The sequence below is a fragment of the Balaenoptera musculus genome, chromosome 19 (genome assembly GCF_009873245.2).
Source record: "Balaenoptera musculus isolate JJ_BM4_2016_0621 chromosome 19, mBalMus1.pri.v3, whole genome shotgun sequence".
NCBI lineage: Eukaryota > Metazoa > Chordata > Mammalia > Artiodactyla > Balaenopteridae > Balaenoptera > Balaenoptera musculus.
Genome location: NC_045803.1, coordinates 18,617,665 through 18,640,295, shown reverse-complemented (window position 1 = coordinate 18,640,295; position 22,631 = coordinate 18,617,665). Strand labels below are relative to the sequence as shown.

General features: G+C 59.0%; 1 protein-coding gene and 1 non-coding gene across 2 annotated transcripts in view; one reads left to right on the top strand and one right to left on the bottom strand.

The window, feature by feature from the left end:
• The window catches only part of PEPD (peptidase D), a 113,452-nt gene extending 94,266 nt beyond the window's left edge, over nucleotides 1–19,186 (bottom strand). The window contains exons 1-4 of the mRNA XM_036834513.1: nucleotides 19,112–19,186; nucleotides 10,662–10,845; nucleotides 8,682–8,809; nucleotides 1,320–1,383 (exon numbers count right to left, since the gene is read on the bottom strand). Coding sequence (XP_036690408.1) covers nucleotides 1,320–1,383; nucleotides 8,682–8,809; nucleotides 10,662–10,845; nucleotides 19,112–19,128 — 393 coding nt within the window. The 5' untranslated portion in view covers nucleotides 19,129–19,186. The remainder of the gene's footprint in view (nucleotides 1–1,319; nucleotides 1,384–8,681; nucleotides 8,810–10,661; nucleotides 10,846–19,111) is intronic.
• Nucleotides 6,594–6,666, top strand: TRNAG-UCC. Its single transcript has one exon. It is a non-coding gene; the product is annotated as a tRNA-Gly (tRNA).
• Nucleotides 19,187–22,631: the final 3,445 nt, after the last annotated feature.

Here is a 22,631-nt window from a genome sequence, read left to right as displayed (position 1 = left end):
GGGCAGGGAGAGAGTGTGATCGTAAACTCTGGGGAAAAAGAACTGGGCCTTAGTGACACAGACAAGACAGTAAAGGGCAGGGTACAGACCAGAACACAGCCAGGGTCCATAACTGGTCCCAAGAGCCAGAGGAGGATTGCCAGTGTGGACCGGAGCTGGTAGGGGATGCCGTGGGCTGCACGAGGCCTTGGAGGATCGGTAGGATACTGACAGAGAAGTGGGCTGGCCTTCCAGGACAGCAGAACTGCAGCAGGACTGTCCTGTGCCCAGGATGATGCTGGCGCTGGCCTGCCGGGGGCTGGGCACAGGTGTTCATCGAGGTGAGCTGTCTGCCCCTGAGCAGGCCGGGCTGGGACACACCAGTTCCGCACTGTGTGCCTGGCCACAATCCCTGGGAAGCAGCCCCTCACCCACTGCTGTCATTCCCTGGCACAGACTGTGTCCTGCCCAGGGGAAGTGGGGTCGGGGGCTGCTCGGCCTCCAGCTGGCTGGCTCCTCCGGCAGCTTCCACACTGCACCCCAGCTCTTAGTGTACGACGACCTCTGTCTGGGGAAATGCGGCACAGGGGGGCTCCGTGCAGCCGATCCTGCCAGGCCAGGGCTGCACCCCGGGCGGCAGGCACTCACCTCAGAGTGTTCATGCTCTACCCAGCACCGATCTGCACAGAGGATGGGGGTTGTGACAGCACCCAGGGACAAGCAGAGACCTCCTGTGTGCCTAGCAGTGGTGCAGTATCGGGGGGACTTGGTCCCCCAAGGAGACGAGGGGGGCACATGGCTGTGCCCTCACCTTTGCCACGGCCTGGCCCTAACAGCAGTGGAAGTCAGGGGCAGCCCCTTTTGACTGCCTGGATTGGGGGACAGATTCATAGCCCCAGGAGGACGGTCACATACCCACCCAGGCCACATGCCACTGGGCAACCACGCTGGGAAGAGGATTAAAGCCAGGGGCCCTCCAGGTCCACCCCGCCCCACAGGCCTCTCGCTGTCTGGGGCTCTTCTGACAGCGGCACCTGCAGCTGGTGAGGGCCTGTGGGAAGGGCCTCCCAACGCGCGAAGGCCCGGCCAAGCCTGATCAGACCTTCACAGAGACAGCCTTCCTCCGGGCAGCTCAGCGGCCACATGCCGGGTACAAGACACCGGCTACCGAGTCGGGCACCGCCCCAGCAAACCAGGGGCCTCCCGGGGAGGTCTGAGAGGCATGTTTCTTGCCTGCTCTCTCCAAACAAGGGCACTGCTGAGGGGGCTGGTGGCTGGACCGTGCTGTCCCGCGACGTCCAGCCAGGCTGCTGCAGTGGGAGGAGTCGGCCACTACTGACCTCGTCTGTGTACTGGACGTCGTCCACGGCGTACTTCTCCTTGAAGTGCTCCTTCGAGTGGATCCTCAAAAAGAAGCACAGGGAACGCCAGGGTCAGGGTTTGGCCGCAGCTGGGTCCAGGCTGCCTTCTGAGCCCAGGCCAAGAAGCCCCGGGCCCATCCCTGCCCCAGCTGGCACCTGGCACCGAGCCGGTCTGCCCAACACAGGCTCGGAGGGCAAAGGACACTGGGCCACAGGGTGACTGCTGAACCCACCTGCATCTCTCCACCTCCCCCAGCCAACCTCTGCTCCTCCTTCGAGTTCGTGACCCTGGCCGCCTGGGGCAAGCAGCTGCGGACAAACCTCCCTCTACTACCAATGAGAGCCCACTGGGCAGCCAGCCAGCCCACCCATGCTTTGGGGCATGAAACTAGCTCCCTCCCAGGCCCCCACAGAGCCTCTTTAAAGAAAAGTTTAAAAGTTAACATTTTAAAGAAGTCAGTAACAGTATTACTCACTGTGATGAGAAACATTCAAGCTTACTCATCGTCCCTGAAAAATCAGCCAGTGAGAAGACAAAGACGCAGGGCGGAGGAGGCTGGGTAGCCCTTGCCCACCTCACAAAGGGCTCCTGGTCACGGCTGCGCTGAGCAGGGCTGGTGGGTCCAGCAAGCACCATCCCCACCCCCCAGCCTCTTGGTAGGTGGATGAGTCAATGTCACTGCTGGTGACAGAGCTCACATCAGGAGCTCTAGCCGCCTGGGGGAAGGGTGTCCAAGATGCACACACACACACACACACACACACACACACCGTCCCACGCCTGGGCACCACATCAGCATGGGGGATTCACTCCCGTCCTGCCTGTGATTGCATGATATTCTAGTCACCAAGTGTCAGATCTGAAAGAAGCCTCAGAGGAAATAGCAGATGGTTTTCAGATTGTGCTGCCTGGGCTCTCAGGGTGAGCAGACGACAGGCAGGTGGAGGTGCCAAGGACAGTGTACCTGGGGAGGCCCGTAGGGGACAGGGAGGGAGAGCGCTGTGGGACTCGGAAACGACCACTCTAAAAGCAAGCTCCACGTGCCTCTGAAACACCACGGACCAACCAGCACCGCTACCCAGGAAACAGATTCCCACTCCCCTCTCTGAGCCCTGCACCATTTTCCTCTCCACCCAAACAAGCGTCCCAGACCGGACTGTGGCCAGGAAACACAGAGCACAATCCAGGGACAGATGGGCGGCCTCGGGTGTCAGCAGCAGGGAGCTCACAGCCGTAGGCAGCGAGCCAGGCCGGGGAGACAGTGGTCCACTAAGATCGGCGGCCTGGTGCCCCAGAACCCTTTTTGCTTTACCGCCCTTTTGGCCTCTCTGAAGCGGGCACTGGTTATCAAGCTCCATTGTTAATTAAATCTGCACGATCCAATTGCGTTAGCTTCTATGATTGAGACGGGACTCAAAGTTAAATGGCCAAAGGCTGTGCCTCCATTAGCACTGCCTGTAGCAGCTACGTGGGGCAGGAACTGATGACAAGCACCTTGCCTGGATGCTGGAGGCCCCGGTTCCAGGGCTTACCGCAAAGAGCTCGCTGACCCTTTGCTACTGAGCACTGACACCCTCAGCACAGCTGACCCTGCAGCCATTCACAGAAGCATGTGCCAGAAAGGCAAGAGGCAGGGCCATCGGTGTCATCACCACATTCACACGGACTGCCCCGGCTCTAGTCCCTGCTCAGGACAGACGCCCAGAATTCTCAGCAGGTCCCCAATTCACCCCTGGTCCCCAGTCACTTCATCCTCTCCAGCTGTGACAGGCATCAAAAGCAAACCCCAAAAATATTCAGGAAGAGCCAAAGACATGCTTTCGAGGCCAGCCTCAATGATCCCTACAGAGGGGCGTCTCGGCCATTAGCCTGGACACTGACCTTTTCACCTCACCTCCCGTCGGGGACGCTAACTCTCCCAAGCTGTCTTGCCAAAGGACACCTCGGGAAACGTGCTCCTGCCTGCCCTACCTGGGAGTCTTGGCAGTCAGTACTCAGCAGAGACCTAGGAGACTTCAGACCTGGGAACATCTCCGTGTATTCAGCCTGAGGTCAAGGTCTTGACAAGGTGGAACCAGAGGAGGTGGGGGGACGAGGGGGAAAAGGAGAGGAGAACACGAGGCAGCTGTGATCTGTGGGCGGCCCCAGGGCCGTGCGCTTGCCTGTCCACCCCTCACCTACCAGCCACGAGCCACTTCACCTGCCACGGGAGCCAAGGAGTGGCAAGGGTCAGCCAGCCCATGGGAGAGCCGGCTGAAGCCATCCCGATGTCCAGGAGGAAGTGAGTTCAGGGGCCGGCCTCACCAAATGCCCTTCGCCCACCTTGACGCACACTGGGCCTCAAGGGCCCCAGATCGCCCAACTAGCCACAGGCCTGGTTCTCAGCAAGAATAACCACTTGACAGATACAACCCGAAAAGCTGTGAGCATCTTTTCTGGCACTTTGCATGTCATTTTTTTTCCTAAAGGACAGAGATAATTAAGTTTGAATAGTACTTATTTTTCCTGTTTGGGGGCCAATTATAGTAAAAATCATTTAAATGTCACCCTAAGAGATAAGTGTGCCATGCCACCACGTCAAGCCAGCCACCAGAGGTGTTGACAGGAGAAGGAGTGGCATGTCCATGTGAGCCCTACAGAGCTGGCTGGAGGGGTCACTGGGCAGCTATATGCCACCTGAGTGCCAGGCTGGCAGCAGCCTCACAGAGGGCTGCATGGAGCCCTGACTGGAGTTTGGGGTCCAGTAGGGCACCTCATGCCAGACCCCGTCGTGTGGGAGATCCAAGTAGAAGCAACTGGATGGGAGAGGATGGGTCAGTAGGGAAGCCGACCCCACCCCAGAAACTCTTCCCTTCAGAAGGAAGGGGCACCTCTGGCAGGAGAGAGGAGGGAGGGTCCCACTCAAAAGGGTTTGTGTCTTCAAGAAGGAGCCAGTGTCTGGGAACCCGGCCCACGCAGGCCTCTTTCACAGGCAGCTGGGCCCAGCATGCGACAGGGGAGGCCTTTCCCAGAACTCAGGGTCAGGGCAGGCGCAGCGAGTGCCCACACCCTGTGCGGGCCCTCCCATGAGAAGGAGACTCTCAATTAATGCCCATGGTGCAGACACGGTGGAGCCCTCTAGAAAATGAAATTTCCAAGCGCAGGTCTAGCTGGCGAGCTGACCACCCGCATGGGGCTAATGAATAAGTAACAGGGCCAAATCACAGCCGTTACCATCCATCTCCAGCGGCCGCAGCCTGCCTGCAGCCGCGTACAGCGCGGCGGCCTCTCCTCCCGCTCACGCCCGGCACCCCGCACTTGCCCCAGAAGGAAGTCGGCAACCATGTCAAGGCTCTCTTAGCTTGCTAGAGAAAAGCAGGGCTCTCCGAAGCTATGCAGGCGCCTGAACCTGGGCGGCGAGGCAGCACTTCCCAGCGAGGCCGGTGCGGAGAGCAGAGGTGATGGAGAGGAGGCCCGTGGGCAGCAGAGCCCGGGGAGAGGGGCCTAGCGCCTCGCCAGGCCTCGGGCTGACCGGGGTCAGGCTCCCCGCAAACCGCCTGGGGTCAGAGCCAAAGGAATTCCCTTGGCCCTCCTCAGGAAGGCCTGCACCCCTCATCAGTGCCCAGGGCGCCTTCCCTAAAGACGGGGCAGCCGGGGCCAGGCCGTCAGGTGGGCGGAGCCAGCCTTCGTCCTGTGACCCAGTTGTGTGTATGGGGTGGGGGCAGTGACTGTGAAAAACCACACCCTAAACACCCCCCAGACACACCACCCCACAACCCTACACCACACACACACACACACCCATACTCCACCCCACACACACACCACTCCACATACTACACCACACATATATCACATCCCACAGACACACCACCCCACAACCACACACCACACACACACACTCCCACACTCCACCCCCCCACACACACCACCCAGCACACATACTATACCACACTATACCCCCCAACAAACATACCCACACGCATCACACAGGCACACACACTGCAGACACATACACACACACCACAGCACACATCAGTCCCCATCCCAGAAAGTGCAGCGCTCGGGGCCTCAGCTCTGGGGAGAGCCCCCTCCTCCCTACAAACCCCAGGCCGGCCACACTGTCTCACGTTCCAAGCCCGAGGCCTCAGCCAGGGATGGGAGCAGAAAACCGCCAAGGCTCCAAAGGTTCTAGGAGGGTCGCCCAGCCTGGCCCAAAGTTGCTCACCCTCTGTCAGTGCTGAAACTGCCCAAAGAGGCAACTTCCCACCTGCTTAGAGGACCCCAGACACCCCAGCAGCCAAAACTGCCATCAGCTGAGGCTGATTCTGACGAAAATGATGGGAAACACTCTCACATCAAAAAGACACCAAACTTTTGTAAGCAAAGACCCCAGATAAAAACAAAATAGAAGCTACCACACTCCTGTCCCCACAAAGGCCTGCCTGGGGTGAGGAACAGGCGGAGTAGCAGGCTGCCCGCGAGCCCCCTGGCGTCTGCAGCCCTGACAACAGGACAGGCTGTTTACACGGGAAGCGGCAGACCTACAGACGGGGGTGTTGTTTCCCTGGATGACTTTGGATTGCAGTGTCTGCCAGATGGATTTTCAAAAGCCATCAGACAGGGACTCAAAAGGAAGCTGGGGAGCTGAAGGTCAAACGTTCAGCCCGGTGGGTCTCGACTGCAAAGGCCAGGTAATCCCGTCCGCCTCGCTCCCGCCCTGCTGATCATGAGCGTCTGGAAGCAGCTCCGCACATCAGATCTGGCTGCTCCCCGCCTCCAGCCCCAGGCAGCCAACCCCCTCCACTGCCCTGTTCCCATCGTGCCTTCTCTCCCAAAGGCTTGGGACATGGGGACTAGGGGAGGGTCACACCAGAGCGGAGGAAGGGAAAGGCCTGCCGGGGATGGGCACGGAGGGGAGCCAGGTCGGCAAGAGACAAGGGGCGAGCTATCTGCTGCGGAGCCGGAACGCCCGCTGGGACCAGCTTGCTCGGTCTGGCCTGCCCAGCGCGTGCATGGAGCCTTTCCAAGAGGGAGACCCACCCTACGGACCCATCTGTACCCTCCAAGGTGCGTACCAGACAATCAGCTGCCCAGGCAAAGCAGGGACAGACTAAACGAGAACTTTTTACCAGCGGCTCTTAAACCCAGCCGTGGTCAAAGCACAGAACATCATTCCTGTATTATTGGAGATCATGCTCTAGAACAGCCAACCGATAACAGCTGCTCCCTGACCAATCAGGTCCTGGGTTTTAAACCCTCAAGTCGGGACCTCCCTGGTGGTCCAGTGGTTAAGACTCTGCACTTCCACTGCAGGGGACACAGGTTCGATCCCTGGTCAGGGAACTAAGATCCCACATGCCGTGCGGCTTGGCCAGAACAAAACAAAACAAAAGCCCTCAAGTCAAGTGCTGTTTGGCTCCCCAGATGATGGCTGTGGGGAGGAAGGGTGAGATTTGCTCAGGTTTTCCCACTGGCGTGTGGAGTCCCAGAGGCAGGGGCCACGCCCTGGAGGATGTCCACCCTCCCCCACGGACAGGCACTCCCTGACTTCTCATGAGAGTTAGCTCTGCATAAGCAGCAGCAGTCAGAAGAGGGGACGCACTCAGAGCCCCTCCACACCTCCTGACAGAAACTCGCCACTGCCCACGCCCACGTCTCACGGTGCTGCATCTCCGACTGCAGCGCTGCTGAGCAGTGGGCATCTCAGCACGCCCTGAGCCAAGAGGCAGGGCCACAGGGAGGCTGAGAGGGCTGCCAGGCCGAAGCCATGGGTGCCGCCCAGGCACAGGGGCCACTGGCAGGACGGGCTGAGGCTACAGCTCTGTGATCACCTCAAGGTGCGGGAAGGGCTCCGGGAGAATCTTCTCACGGAGACCAGATCTAAACTCTCACCAGGAAACTCCTCCAGTTACCAGGGCTTTGTGACAAATCACCCTGACACGCAGGGGAGTAACAAAGCATGTATCACGTTCATGGACTCTGAAGGTCGGGGCTCAGAACAAAGCCCTGAGAGGGCTGGGGCTTGGCGTCACCCACTCCAGCGGGTGGTGCTGGCTGTCAGTGGGGCCTCTGGTTCCTCCACATGGGTGAGTTTGGGCTCCTCACTGAGTGGCAACTGGGCTTGAGGAGCGAGAACCAGGTGGAAACCGTACCACACTTTACAGTCTAGCCTCAGAAGTCACACGGTGACACGGCCACGTTCACGCATCGAGGCAGTCACCCAGGTCCTGACTGAGTGAAGGAGGAGGGAAAAGATTCCGGCTCTCCATAGGGAATGGCCACAAACACTGTGGACATTACAAGCTGCCTGTCCCCAGCACCCTCGCTGCCTCATTTCAGTGTCACCAATGTAACCACCCCACAGTGACCATCACTGTTGACTACAGCCCTGGAGATGCCTCACGAGGGCCATCATCGCCGTTCCACAGATGAGGCATCGGAGGCCCGACGGTGGCCAGACCCGCTCCCCGGAGAAGCCCGCTGAGGTGTGGGAGCCCTGCCCTGGCCCTCTGCACAGAGCAATGTCCCTGCAGCAGCCGGATGCCTTATCATTCAAACCAGCCGCAGACCCGCCAGCCTACCCGGTACTGAGCATTTTGGGCCCATGAGGCAGCAAAGGCTGCAATGTATACATTAGCCCAGAATAAGCACTCTCCTGGCAGAAATGACACGCTGGAAGGCGGCGAGCATTTGGCAGGATCCTCTGATCACCTTAAGCATCCCCAGTTAAGTACAGCTTCTGCGTCAGCGCCTCTGAGCAGGCAGGAACGGCTCCCGGGAGGGGTGGACAGGGCCAAGGGCCCTGAAGCTGGCAGGCACCACAGATGATGAGGGAGGCAGCCTCTCAGCCTCACCCAGGCCTCTGGCCTCACACTTCTCCCACAGCACGACCCTGTCTCCCAGGTGAGCCAGCTGAGGCAGGGCCTACACCCTGGGAGCCGCAGAGCCTAGCCCAGAGGCCGGCACGCGGGAGGCACCCAGTAACGCCCTGCACTGCACGTCAGTGATGGGCTTCAGAGAAGGGCCCCAGGCTGCTCTCCCCACCACACCCAGGGAGGGGCTGCCTCCCACTGACCCAGGCCAAAGCCTTGGGCATCTTAACAAAGCTGGGAATCCGGAATTTCAAGATTAATAAATAGCACCTCTGAACAAACCGTGGTCTGTGGCTCCAGCTCTGACACCCCTTCCCAGCAAAGGGTAACAGGCTCTGGCCCAGAGTAGGCTGTTAACGGGCCTGCCCGCTAACCCTCCCCCTTGCTAATTCTCCCCCCCCCCACCCCCGCACAGGCCCCCTGCACCCATCCCCACCCCAGCCAGCGGTCAGCAGGCACAGTCACACGCCCCGGGGTGCTCCGTACTTTCCCATCCAGGTGGCGTGGCTGGGAGGAAACCTGGGCACGAAGAGCGTCGACATCCCAGTGTCCACGTCCATCATGCCATAGCAGCCTGGCTCGGTGACACCGAAGGCCCAGTGAAAGAAGGACTCCTGTGGCGGGAACAAGGACCCAGGTCACCCCGTCAGCAGGACAGAAACGTTGAGGTACAAGGAGAGAGGTGGGGTATCTGACCGAGCGCTTTCCCCCCCGCACCCTGGAGAGTCAGCTCGGGCTCCCTGGCTCTCGGTGCCTGACCCCCAGCCTCACACCACCCTCCACCTCAGCACTCTGCCCCCAGCCCCATCTGCACCCCACCTCACCGGCCACCCGCCTCAGGTCCCAGACAGGGCAGGTTAAGACACGGGTGCCCAGGAGCACCACGGGTCCGTCTCCGCCTTGCCCGCACTCCCCTCCCTCCCCCCACCTCTCTGCTACCCCCACTGCCTGCAGGCGGGCAAGATGCCACCTTGACTTAGACGCCCAGGCCGGGCATCTGCTCAGAAACGGATTCCTCCATTTAGGACTTCTTCCTTCCTTCTCCCACCCCCGGGGCAGCTGATGACTTTAGTGTTTAGCATTAAACACGGAGCTAAAATAGCGTTATAAAGGTATGAAGTGGAGGAGGCGCTCTTCTAAAATTAATCTTGCATAACACCAGTAAGGGAGCCAACAGCTGAATTTAGGAGATCGGTTTTTAAGCCACAGACTATGGAAACCTCAAGAAGCATCAAGACTAGTCAGAGAAAACTTATTTAGACCTGCGCATCTCCAGCAACAGGGACGGCAGGCTTGCAGCTGCAAGAACGACGCGGCAGAGGGAAGCCCTGCAGTAGGAGGTGCTTTCCGTAGAAAACATTGCGCCGTGGCTCCCGGCAGTGGGTCTCGGCCTGTGCCCTGCGGGGTGGACGCTGTCCAGCTGCAGAGGCCACGCCTTACCACCCGCTCTCCGCACTTAGCTCCCCTCTCGTTCCCCTGCCTCCTCCCTGACCCGGATGCTGGACGCCCATGTCCTCTCGGCTCTGCCTGCCCCTGGGGAGTTCCCAGCGCATCAGACCTCCGCTCAGGGCAGCGCAGGGAGGAGAAGAGAGCGCTAGACTTGGGGTCGGGAGATGGGTTCTAAATAATCCCAGCTCCACCTCTAGCAAGTCATTTCCCTCTGAGCCTGTTTCTTTATCTGTAAAGTGGGGCCAGCTCAGGGCCCTCCTGGCTTTCTGGGTGAGCTCCTCTGTCCAGTGTCCTTGCTCTTGTTCCTGGGAACCGAGAGATGCCAGTGATTCTCAGCCGAGGCCACCACATCCAAGCTGGCTTCCTGCAGCTGGGCCACCCGCTGCCCCACAGGGTTCCAGAACCTCGAGGAGCCCCTGGACCACTTCCCAGAGGAGGAAACCAAAACCCAGTGAGGGTCACAGGGTCGGCACTGGCCCAGCCGGGACCAATGCCCGGGCCGCCGACTCCTGCTCACATGCCTCCTCCCAGGACCTCTGCAGCCCCCGTCCTCCTTGCCGTGGCAGAATCTGGCCCCAGGAACTCAGCCCGCCCCATCTGCACCTCTCCCGGGCCAGGGAAGGCTGCCCAGCCCGCCCTCTGAGGTCCAATCCTGCGGATACTACCCCCGAGCCCGGAACGCCCATCCCCAGCTCCACCTGTCAGAACTCACGCCGGCCTTCAGGGCTCACACCAAACACTGCCTCCTCCACGAAGCCTTCCTGCTTGCTCCCCCAGGAGCATCGTCGCTCCAGGCTCTGACCTGAGAGAGCGGAGGCTGGCTGGCGACGGCCCTGCCCCCCGCAGAGGGGGCTCCCTGGGGACCCAAGCCTCGGCCTGCTTTCAGAGAGCCTCTTCGGGGTCCCCCAGGGGGCAGAGCTGCCCAGGCCCACCAGGCCTGATGCTGGAGGAGGGCAGACAGCCCACAGCGGGCCTAGTGCACACTCAGAGATGTGGGAGGCTTCCGGCTGGGCTCACCTGGCGGAAGAGGACCCCGGTGTCGGTGCAGTAGCGCTGAGTCTCCTCCCCGCCCTGCAGCACCACGACAGAGCCGGCCTGCAGCGCCGGGTTCTTTCGCAGACGCTCACACAGGCGCCGCCTGTTCAGGGCAAAGAGCGCCAGCGGCACCTTCAGGGTTTCGTTCCCCAGCCAAAATGAGGGTCTGCAAAGACACAAGCACACACCGCCACGCAGGCTTCTGTTAGCACCACCCGGCGCGCCCCCCACCCAGAGGCACGATCCCCATTAGCGTGTGGCAAGCGGGTCCAAGCTCGGCCTGCCCGTGACCCAGAAACAGCCCCTCACTGGGCCGCTGGAGGACCACAGGGGCTTGTCAACCACACCCTCCCCTCCTGTCCCTGAGCACTGGACCACAGTGGGGAGGAGAGGCAGCTGGGTCTGTTTAACTGGTAGATGGGTGGAGCCCACGGAAGGAAAGTCTGCAGTGGTGTGGAGACACACGCCCCCAACCCCCAATTCCAGCCCTCAAGGAGCTTCCCATCCGTGCGAGATCTGGCCCAGCCGACACTGGATCCCTGCCCATGTGTCTGCAGGCCGCCATCTTCTCTGCAAGTCACAGACCCAGCAGCCTGGGCTGTTCCTCACCTGAGCCGGGACACCCGCCTGTCCCCAGCACGTACACACGAACACACACACAGGCCCAGGGCGCGCAGCACCAGGCCCTAAGCCGAGCCAGGCTCGTAGGTGCCAAATGAGCAAGGAGGAAGCACGACAAGACGGACCTGGGAGCGGCAGCCCTTGGGGTGCTGGCCCTGAGGACGGCAGCCAGTAAGCCATGAGCTGCGGCGGCCTCACTGAAGGCCAGGCGGAGGCAGGCCTGGCAGAGCAGGTGGGTGTCTCTCCTCACGCCCACACTGGCTTCCCTTTTCACTGAGAAAACACCCCCTATCCCCCGAGCGCCCACTCTCCAGACCCCTCCTGCCTCGGGCCCCTCTAGACAGCTGCCCCCACCCGAGGCTCCCCCTCCACCTGGGCATGGCCTGCCCCACCCCTCGCCTTTCTCCCCACCCGCACCCCCCCCAAGTTGCTCCAGCATCAATTTTCCCCTCTCAGGATCATTCTCAGCATCCAGACATACAGGAACCTCACCCGGCTTGAAAATAAATAAATAAAAGCACTCCCCTTGACCCCCGTGCTCGCCAGCCGTCTACTTCTCTCTCCCTTTGCAATAAATATCCTCTGAAGAGTCACCCAGCCCATCCCCGTGTCCTGGCCGCCCGTGCTCTCCTCAATCCATCCCAGCAGACCTTGGCCCACCCCCTCCTGCACTACAGCCCCTGCCAGGCCACGATGGCCCCATGCTCCTGAATCTGCAGGTGGGTTCCCAGTCCTCAGGGGGCCTCGGTGCCCAGGACACTGGAGGCCACGCTCTCTGCTGAAACCCGGCCCAGCACCGGCCGCTCCGGGCCGCCCTCCGTCCTCAGCTCACCTCCAAGCTGGAGCCCGGACCATGCAGCTCATCCCCATCTCCCACCTGGACAACCGCAGGAACTCTTAGCTGTTCCCAGTCCCAGACTCTGCCACAGCCTGGTCCGCACCCACCCAGAGGGACCCTTGAAAAATGGGAATCCCAGCAGGCATTACCCCGCTCAACCCCTCCCCGCTTTCTACTGCCCTTACAACACGGTGCAGACTTACTCCCAGCCACAGGGCGCTGAGGAGACCGGCACAGGCGTCCCACCCTTCCCGAAACCCCCAGAACGCTCCCACTGGGGGCGTTCGCTGCTGCTGTTCCCTGTGGGGCGTGCTCTCTCCCAGTGCCTACCAGGCTCGCGTTCTTGCTTTATCCAGGCCTCTGGAGAAATGCTCCCCCTTCCCGGAAGCTCTTCCAATAACCCCATCCAAACCCATCCGCTACTCTCTTCCCGCCTCTCTAGAGCCAGGCATCGCTGCCCAACAGTATATATTTACTTGCTTGTTGTCTCCCCAGGTGAAATGTAAGCTCTGTGAGGGCAGGGACCTTGCCTCCTTCCCGGCACCTAAAATAGTGCCACGTGAATGACTAAACAAAGGAAGGAAGTGCAGTCGTAGCGAGCGGGCCGGGGGCCAGCAAGGCCAGAGCCAGGGTGCAGGAGTCAGGCAGGGCGTGTGATGTGTGCTCGAGGAAGGCCCTGCAGGCTCTCTGGCCAGCAGGGAGCAGGCATGGAGGTCCAAGAGGGGAGGGACAGCCCAGAGCTGGTGCAAGAGAGGGGGCTCTGCCTGCGGCTGCAGTGAGAGTTGGGCAGATGGAACCTGCCCTCACGGCCCTGGGGCACCTCCCACACTCACCTGGCCATGGCACCCTCAGAGGAAGGTGACACCTCCTGCACATCTTGGCTCCAATGGCACTTTCTCAGGATGGCTTTCCCTGGCTTCCCTCTTTAACCTTGCAGCTCAGGCTGGGCTGTTCCCCCACTTAGCCCTGGGCCGGGCTTCCCCCACTCGTGTCTCCAAATCCACTCTCCCACTCTGTCCAGGCCTGGCCCACGAGGACCCCGTTAGCTCCAGGAGGATTTGGTGACTGGGAGGCAGGGCAAGAGGCTGGAGAGTGGGAAGAGATGGGGGAGGACAGAGAATCCATTCCCGCTCCCTCCCTGGGGAAACCTGGAACTACGAAGGCTGCTCATTCTCCCCCCACCCAACCTGCCCACAGCTGTGTAAACCCACCCTGCATTACGCTCTCTTTAGTCACCCCTTGGATTGAGGCTCGTCCAAGTCCCTGCTGAAATGACGTGTTCACTCTCCAACATAAATGCGTACTGGTGCTCACTGGTGAGGTCCGCCTCTGTCCACTAGAATGGAAACCCCATGATCGCAGAGATCTGGGTCTGCTCTAGTCCCTACTGCCCCGTGCCTAGCACTATGCTTAGCACACAGCAAGTGCTCAATAAATATCTGCTGAGTGAACAACTGTCACAACGTGGGGCCACCCACACAGCTGGGTGAAGTTGCCACATCAGCCCCAGAGGGGCAGGAAGCAGAACCCTCGGGCCAGCCTGGCCAGGAAGGGTGGAGGGGTCTTGCCCACCCCGCACATGCTGACAGGACTACAGCCTCCCTGCTGTCCCCCTTCCCGGGCATGGGCCCCACTCACCCTCCTGGGCGGGTGGACACAAGAAGCCAGGGCTTCCTCTAAGCCGTGCCACTTGCCTGCCATGCTCGGCCACAAGGATGAAAGGACAGAGGTGACAGCTCACAAACATGCCAGCGCCCCAGCTGGCCGTGCTATCAGGAACTGAAAGTGCAGCCACCAGCACCCGTGCACAGAGTCCCCCAAGCTCCCTCCCATTCTTTCCCCTCACTCAGCAAAGCCCATGGAGGGGGTGGGCTCAGGGAAGAGCCTCGTCTCTACAGACTCCCGGCGGCACAGAGGGAACGGCACCAAGGCACTGCTGCAGATGGCCTCGGCCAAAGGTGCCTAGATCCGTGCAGGCTCAACAGCACAACTGCCTGAAAATGCCCAGCCTCGGCCGGCGGCCTGCACAGCCCCACCCACCTCATCCCCCCACCCCCCATGCCTCACGCCCCACACACCTTCTTCCTTAAACACACCAGCTACCGGGTCCACCTGGACTGCCACCACGTCCCCACCTGGCAGGCTCTCAGAAGGGTGGGCTTTGTCTTATCCAGAACCTTCTGAGAGACCTAAATTCCTCAGGGCACCCAGACAGGACCTTTGTGGCCCAAGGGCCAAGCAGCCCAGGTCAAGACAGGAAACTCAACACGCTTCCCTCCTGTGAGCTTCAGCTGCTCCTGCAAAACCTACAGCGCTATCTAGTCCTCCATGGGCTCAGCCAGAACGAGAAAGGCAGCCTGGCCAGAGCCCCCAGGCAGGTCGATGGCTGCACTCATTCATTACGGCGGGGTACCCCAGAATCAAGGTTTATAGAGACATGCCCTTTCATTTCTCATGACATAAACTCACCCCTCAGAGAGAGTGCTGGGCCCAGAGCCATCGCACGTGGCTTCTTCCTGCAAGTTCAGCAAAAGCAGCACCCATAAAACATCCCCAACTGGTTTCTGCTGGAGCTTTTGCTAACTGGCACCCGGAATCTAAAAGGCAAAAGCCAGGTCGTCCCCAAGGCCAAGTATAAATAAGGCACACTTTACTGCAGGCAGCCAAGGGCACAGGCAACGCCCGGGGAAGACCGCAGGGGCTGGCAGACAAAGGCTCCAGGGTATCAAAGAGACACACGGAACAAGCTCCAGCCCCCATGGGCCAGCCCATCCCCTGCCAACTGCCAGAGCCCAGGAAATGGCCAGGGTACCAGCTCCCGCAGAAGGTGTGATACCACTGCTCTGAAACTCTCTCCTGTCCCCCAAATCAGTACTGAGTCAGCCCCTCCTTTGACCTCAATGGCCACCTGCAGGGTTCTCACCCAAGGGATCCATGCATAGTGTTTAGGGAGTCCACCTACTTGGATGGGAAAAAAAATTATATCTTTATTTTTTCTAACCTCACCTTTAAATTAACATTTTCTTCAATTATTAATGTAAGCAACAAACCACAACAGTATCAGCAGTGTGTGAATCTGTCACCAACAGAAATCAGAGGTATTTTCATGCCACCTTATTGATGTCACAGTACCTCAAAATACCACTTTTACTCATCACTACTTCAACATTAAGGTGGTTCTTAGACCTGCTGCTTTTATTATTTAATGTATAAAGAAGCATATACTACTATACCACAAATTTATTTCTTAACATCTTGATAACTGTATTTCCATATAATTGGTTTTCCCTGTAATCCTCTGTATTTTATTTCATCATGCTGAGAGTCATGTAAAGGTCTCACGGATGCCCATGGGGTCCACAGCACAGACAAGGACAAGATCCCTGCAGTAGGATGTGACACCACTTCTGGATGGGGCCATGCTGCTAAGCTTCCGGCAAGAGAGGCCAGTCAAGGACCGGCCTGCTTCCTTGGCCACAGCCTCCAGCTCAGGCCAGGCACCGAGCCCACCGAGCCCTCCGGCTGCTTGTCAGCAGGGCCAGACCGCTCACCCTGGCCGGAGGGGCCTCACGGCAGCTGGTCAGCATCTCTCACCCTGCCTACCTTTCTCCTGAGGAGGGTCGCGGGGCTAAGCACACACAGGGACCTGTGTGGAGTCAGACCAGGCCTGGGGAAGGGCATGGGAAGGCAAAGGGGCACTCAGTGGCCAGCCTGCCTCCCACAGACCCACCCCTCCCCCCCAGCCCCCAAGGTCAACCCAATGCGTCTTCTCCAAGAGCACCAGGTTCATATCAGGGTGGGGACGGGCTCTGATCCAGAACCTGGCTCCTCCAGATACTTGCCCTCCAGAAATGCTGACTCCAGCGTGAACTATGACCCCACAGGTACACACCCAGGGCAGCTCACCTGCTGCTTATCACTGGGCAAAAGCCCTCTGGGCAGCAGCTCCCTGAGAGTCACTGAGTTAAAGAATTAAAGATACTCCTTCAGAGATATGGGGATATATGTTTATGCATAGCTGATTCACTTTGTTATACAGCAGAAACTAACACACCATTGTAAAGCAATTATACTCCAATAAAGACGTTTAAAAAAAAAAAAAAGGTACTCCTTCATCCTATTCAGAGTTCTGTTCCCACTCCCGCCCACCGTTCCTTTCCTCAATCACTGAGGGCTCCGTGCAAAGCGGGATGGCATGTTGGACTAGTGTAAAGTAAATCCTCCTCTTATTCATTAGGCACCGTGTCACCCAGCACCAATCACTGGGCGGCCACAGGGCCCTGGAGACACAAACTGAACCGGTCCCTGGGCTTCAAGGATGCCGGAGAGACATGAAGGGGAGCAACCCCTCACCCAACCATGATGGGCAGGAGTGCAGATGTAGAAGAGCATCCTGCCAGTGGGAAAAACTGGGATTCTCTGGAATATTGAGCAGGAAGCCTTGACTGGAGGTCAGGAGGGAGGGGGGTCAGGAAAGGCTTCTAGGAGGAGGAACCATCTGAGCTGAGTCTGCAAGTATGTGAACAATATGTCAGAGGATGAGGACTCTCCAGGGCCAGCCGGTGAGTGGGCAAAGGGAGGTGGAGAAAGGAAAAAGCCATGTGGGGGGCCGATGCAGCAGGTCTGGCAAGAGCAGAGAAGTCTCATCTCTGTCCATGGGAAGCTCAAGGCATGACTCAAGAAGAAGGCAGGGCTCCCTCCCACCAAGTGATATTGGATTAGGGGAGGGGGTGGAGACGACGTCACGGCAGACTCTCTGGGGGCTGTGGGACCCTCTGTCTCAAACTTGAAGTCCCTGCCCAGGCTGGCAGGACAGAGCAGGATCAACCCGTAAACACTCCCCAGAAGAGCTTCTCAAGTTTCTAGTTGAATCTGAGATACTAGCTTAGGGCTTCCACTACTCCCCACATCACGTGGAGTACACTCCAAGCACCCAGGCCTCCCCGGGCCCAGGATCTGGAAGGACTCTACAGGCAACCAAATCCAACTCCTGGGGAGCCTGTGGCTGTGACTTGATGGTATGGTGCCTCGTTATGCCTGACACTCTGATCTGTCCTGTGTATGCAGCTGGGCACCGAGCTTTGCTGGAAACACACTCGAAGCCTCTTCCACTTAAAGAATCTGCTGGGCTCTAAGTGTCCAGCAGGGTAACCCATACCAGCCTGGGATGGCTCTTGCCAAGCAGGTCCTGCCAATCTCTGGAAGCTACCTGCACCTGTCAGGTCTCCCTTCCGATTACACACCTCTCCAAGGCCTCTGTCACTCAGTTTTACTGCTCCATGGCCCAGAGAATCAGTTTTGCTATAAGGGCCCTCCTTCCAGGATTCAGCCAGCTCTAGACTCACGCCCGTCCAATCACCAGCCTGGCTCCCTGTCTCTTCGGGAGAGCAGCAGACCTCAAGCCAGCATGGAGCCCTGAATCCAAATGCAGCCCCTGGAACTCCCTGTGAATACCTGGTGGCCCAGATACAGGGGTAATTGACCCACATGTGGGCACTGGCCTACACCTACTGCTCATTCTGCTGTTCAAGACAGGGTCACAGGCTGGGCTCAAGGATCTGGCCCTAGATTCCTTGACACTCATCTGGGACTTTGCAAGCACAGTTCTCTGCCTCAGGAGTGCTCAAGGGCTAGCACAAATGTCATCCAGGAAGTGAAGCCTACCCACACTCTCCTCTGAGCTCAGAATCCATGCCCGTCAATGGCACACACCAAGACTAGAGGCATGACATCTACCCCAGTGGCCCATGAACACCTAAGGGTAGGCCCAGTACTGTTCCTGGAATACAGCAGGTGCCTATTAAGTGTTTGACTTGCATGTCCTAAGCTCTCCCAACCTTGGAGTTGGGGGCCAACTGAGCGGGCCATTTTCTGTTGCCACTCTCCCTACCTTCCAAAAAGAGAGATGCATTTAGCCCACCAGTTCCCCCATTCTGATCTCAATTCCAGCCTGGCATCTGGGGCACTGCCCTCTCTCTACCACTCCCCTTCCCAGCCCCCAGCATCTCCAGGCCCAAATGCCGCCCCCATAATTGGGCCTTGCCCTGAATTCATACATAGCCCAGGGGATAGTCGTCTCAAAGGCAGATCTGAGCAGATTAAAAACCCTTGGAAGTTTCCAGTCCCTTAGGACAGAGTCTGGAAAAGCCAGCTGGGACACTGTGCCCTCCAGCACAGGGACACGCTCCACTGTCCGCCGTCCCCAGAACACTCTGAACTCTCAACCTTTGTTCAGATGTTCCTTCATCAGGGACACTCCGCAACGCTGCAGTGAGCCCACCCGTCCACATTTCCTGCCACTAGGACCATTCACCATTCTTTCATTCAGCAGAATTTATGAAGCATCTACTGTGTGCAAGACATGTACTAACAAGGTCCAGGAGCAAACCAGACAAAGGCCCTGACCTCACACTTTAAATGGAGAGAAGACAAGAAACAAGTTGTTTCTTTTTTTGTTATGTACTATATAATTTACCAGGTGGTGATAAGAGTAGGATAGGTGCTTAGGGAAATCTTCTCTGAGGAAGTTCCATATGGGCCCTGAAGGAAGAGGAGAAGTGCCGCGCTAGGGAGGGGATTCCAAGCCCATCTCAAACGCTGCCTCCTCCCGGGGGGCCCCCAGGTCCCCAGCGCCCTGGCAACGCAGTCTTCCCATCTGAGGGTCGTGACCGTGAATGCGCGCGTGGACCCCACCTCGGCCGCACAGTGGGGACTCCACACGCGCGGGTGGGGCCTGAACGCCACTGCGGCCCCGAGGGCAGTGGGCAGTGGCCAGGGAGCTGACTCGGACGCGCAGCCACACGCCCCGCGCTGGACGCCCAACCCGCGCGAAGAAGCGCGCTGCCCGCGGCCACATTGCACGCCCAGCGGGGACGCGGCCCTGTAACGGGGCTCTTAGCCACTGTCCAGCCGGGAGGCCCAAGTCCCCGCTCCGCGCCGCCGTGCAAGGGCCGGGGACAGCAGCAGCACTCACCCGGCGGCCGCCGCCATGCTTGCCCAGCTCCAGCGTCACGTGAAGTGAGGCGTCAGCTGAGCCCCACCAGGTCCCACTTCGAGGGGCGGGGCCTGGGCGGGGCCTGGAGCCATTGCCCCGCCCCCTCTAGTGAAAAGGCTCCGCAGGACCCGGAGGGGCGGAGCCCTGAAGGAGGAGAAGAATCTATCCACTCGCCGGCCCCCATCTGCAGGCGAGGGGCGGGGCTGGGGTGGAGGCAGAGGCCTTTCCAGAATAGGAGGGAATTTCCCGACGCAGTGGATACTTTGATTTTGGCCCTGACCTGGCGTCCCACCCTGCCCAGGGGGAAGACACCTTGGGAGAGGGAGCCTCTGACCCAGTCTAGGTACGGGGCAGAGGTGACAGCTGTTGCTTAAGAAGGGAAATGGCTTGAGCAAAGGCCGGGGCAATTGGAATAAACTAAAAGTTCAGTGTCCAGGAGGGGGGTGTGGGAGTGAGAGGTGCAGCCTCAGAGGTAAGCAAGGGTCAGATCTTGCACCACCTTGAATATGGGGCTGGGGAGTTAGGTCTGTTGGGACCTTTCCAAGCTCCTTCAACTGCAGGATGGAGAAGGACCTGGGGACAGGGAGGCCAGTGAGGAGGGCTGGGGAGAAGTGGGCACAGGGAGGGCACAGTTCAGGAGAACTGTGGGCATCCCCCTCTGCCCTGCTGGGTACTCTTGTTGGGTGCAGTGTCCTCCAGAAGGTTGGGGAGTGGGACAGGAAGGGTGGTGGTAAGTAGATGTTCCAGGGGAGCTCCCTGTGTTGCCGGTGCCTTAGAATAATAGTAATACTAACAGGTACGGAGCACTCAGTGTGCCCCAGTGCTTTGCAAGTGTCAGTTCACTGAATCCTCACAATAGCCCTGTGAGGTAGGCTCTGTTCTTAATGCCATTTTACAGCTGAGGAAACCGAGGCCCAGAGAGGTAGATAACTCACCTGAGTTCACACAGGGGCTGATCTCATGCAGTAGTGACTTGGTAGTGATTCACACTGGCTCAGTAAAGGAAGGGGCCCCAGGGCTGGTGGGGGAGGTTACCCCTTGAGTCCTGGCCCCCACGAGGGTTATGCAGATGTGTGTGGACAGGATGTGAGGCCCAGCACGTGCCCATGGGCTTCTTTACCCCAGCCCCCAGCTATCTCACAGCTGGAAGTAGCTTCTCTTTGAAGACCTTGGGTTAGGGGGGTGCCTCTTGTTTCTTTGTCAGAACAAGGATGCGGGTCACCATGGCTGAGCTAGGGAGGCACCAGGGACTCCGAGATGGAGAAGCAGCTGTTGTTTGTCCCCACAAAGCTGGGAAGAGAGCAGGCCCCTTAAATAGGGGGAGGAATCAAACCAGAGCATAAGCAGGGTGGGTGACACAGCGTGCCTGCTTCAAGTCCTAGCACCATCCCTGGTTTCCTCATCTGACAGGTGGGAGCTAACGGTATCGCCTCACGGGGCTGCTGCAGGATTTCATGAGCAAGCATCCCGGCACCTTTAGCCTGTGGCACAGCTAAAATGGCCAAAGCCATGAGGAGGAAGGTGGCACCTCCAGACAGCCCTTCCCACCTCCCTAACCCAGATAAGACCAAGGAGAGTTGATGGAAGAGGGGACATCCATCCTTCCTCCCCCTTCCCACTTCCTCCAGGCAGGACCCCAGGGAGGATCTGTCCGCCCTCTTGCCAGTTTCCAGGGAGGAGAGCAGAGGTATAAGCCCCACACCCGACTGCCCAGCCCATTGCCCTGAGAACTTGGACCCGCCCCCCACTTCCCATTATGCAGTTTCCCACCTTCAGCGAAAGAGACTGGACACTTTTTAAAAATAGCAAAGGGTGAGCAGAATGAACTTCTCATGCTCTTTTGTGGAAGGAAAACCTGCCCCGGAGCTAATCACAGCCCCTCCACCATTGATTTTGACAAAAAATACGTGAAAATTAAGCCAACTGCCAGCTCTGAGTGTTTATTAGTATGAAAAAGAAGTAATTATCCTAAATAGCCACAAAATAATAGGGGGAGGGCACCTACCAACTGAGTGGAGCACCCTTGTTTGTGGGCAGTGCTGGGGGGTGGGAGGGGCCTGCCCCTGCTTCCTGCCCACCCTGGTCTGTCTGGATGGAGGGCTTGCCCTGCCAGTGAGCCTGGCACAGAGGGCTGCCCTGCTACCGCTCACCCCTCCCCATCAGAGGCTCTGGCAGGGCTGTCCCCACCCGCCACCCCCCTCCTGATCAGGGCTCTGGCAGGGGCTCCAGGAGAAGCAGCCTTGGGAGTGGGTGAAGATTACTCATGCAGGGCCAACCCTGAATGCTGCAGGAAGCCAGGAGACAATTGGTAAAAGATTGATTTTAGAGAGTTGGAGCGAGAGAGTATAAATCAGCAAGGGAGAGCTCCAGCCAGCACACTCAGGCCTCACGCAGCGTCCCCTCTGAGGTCACAGACTGTTGGTTGAAAGTCTCCCCTCATCGTGACCTCCAAGTGGCTGAGATGTGTTTGCGCTCAGCCAGCCCAGTGGCCAGGGCATCATGACTCTCATGAAGTGCCCTGCCCCAGCCAGAGACCACAGAGAAACTTGGTCCCAGGAAAGCTTCTCCTTGGAGCTCCCGTGGCTCCCTTTGTCCCTGTGACACTGCCAGGTTTCCCTGCTCTGCCCACACCGCTCGAGCCGGGCACCAAGCTCTTGCAGCTCCATGGACACTGCTGACGGCTGGCTGCCTGGAGACGGTTGGCCCAGAGGAGGCGACCAGCCAGACTCTGACTTGGGGCCTCGCGGGGGCGTCCCTGGAAGAGCACGACACGGGCCCCTTCCATCTTCTGCTACATCTGAGGATGCTGGTCTGCCGGAAGGCTCTGTGTGACCACACTGGATGCCAGCTCTGCCCTTACTACCAAGCTGTCTCACGTGCCAGTCTGGGAGGGGATGGGGCCCAGACCCTGCCCTGGAGGCCTGGGCCGAGGAGGAAGAGGGGCCCTCAGCATTGTCGCCAAGGAGCCCACCATCTGGGAGGGCCGAGAGCAGGGCTGTGTGACGAGTTGGGGGTTACTGAGAGATTCTGAGCAGGAGAGCAGTGGGGTCCGAGCCCACGTCTGGAGCAGGAGGCGCTGGCAAGGAGCTCTGTGCTAACTGCATGGGGGCACCAGCCTCGGGTGATGAAACCCACACGGGGTGGCATGTGGGGTTTTTGTGACTATTTGCTTTTGCTGACGATAGAAGACTGGGCTCAGGAAGCCAGCACCAAATAGACTGAACAGAAAGAAGAGAAGGGTGCAGGCATGTGCGGGTGTGAGACGGGAGAGGGGGCTGGCATAGTCTAACCCAAGCTCTTCCCTAGTAGGGAAAGAAGGAGAGTGATGGAAATGAAATGCCCAGGAGACCACCTCTCCATCACGGATCTGGCGGATACCAACCCTCAGCCTTTGCAACATCAGCAGCAGCGGCAGCTATAGCTCTCCGACTCCTGGGGCCAGCCTAGCCTGCTCCTTCCTCCAGAGCATGCCACAGCCGTCACCACCATCCCTCAGCAC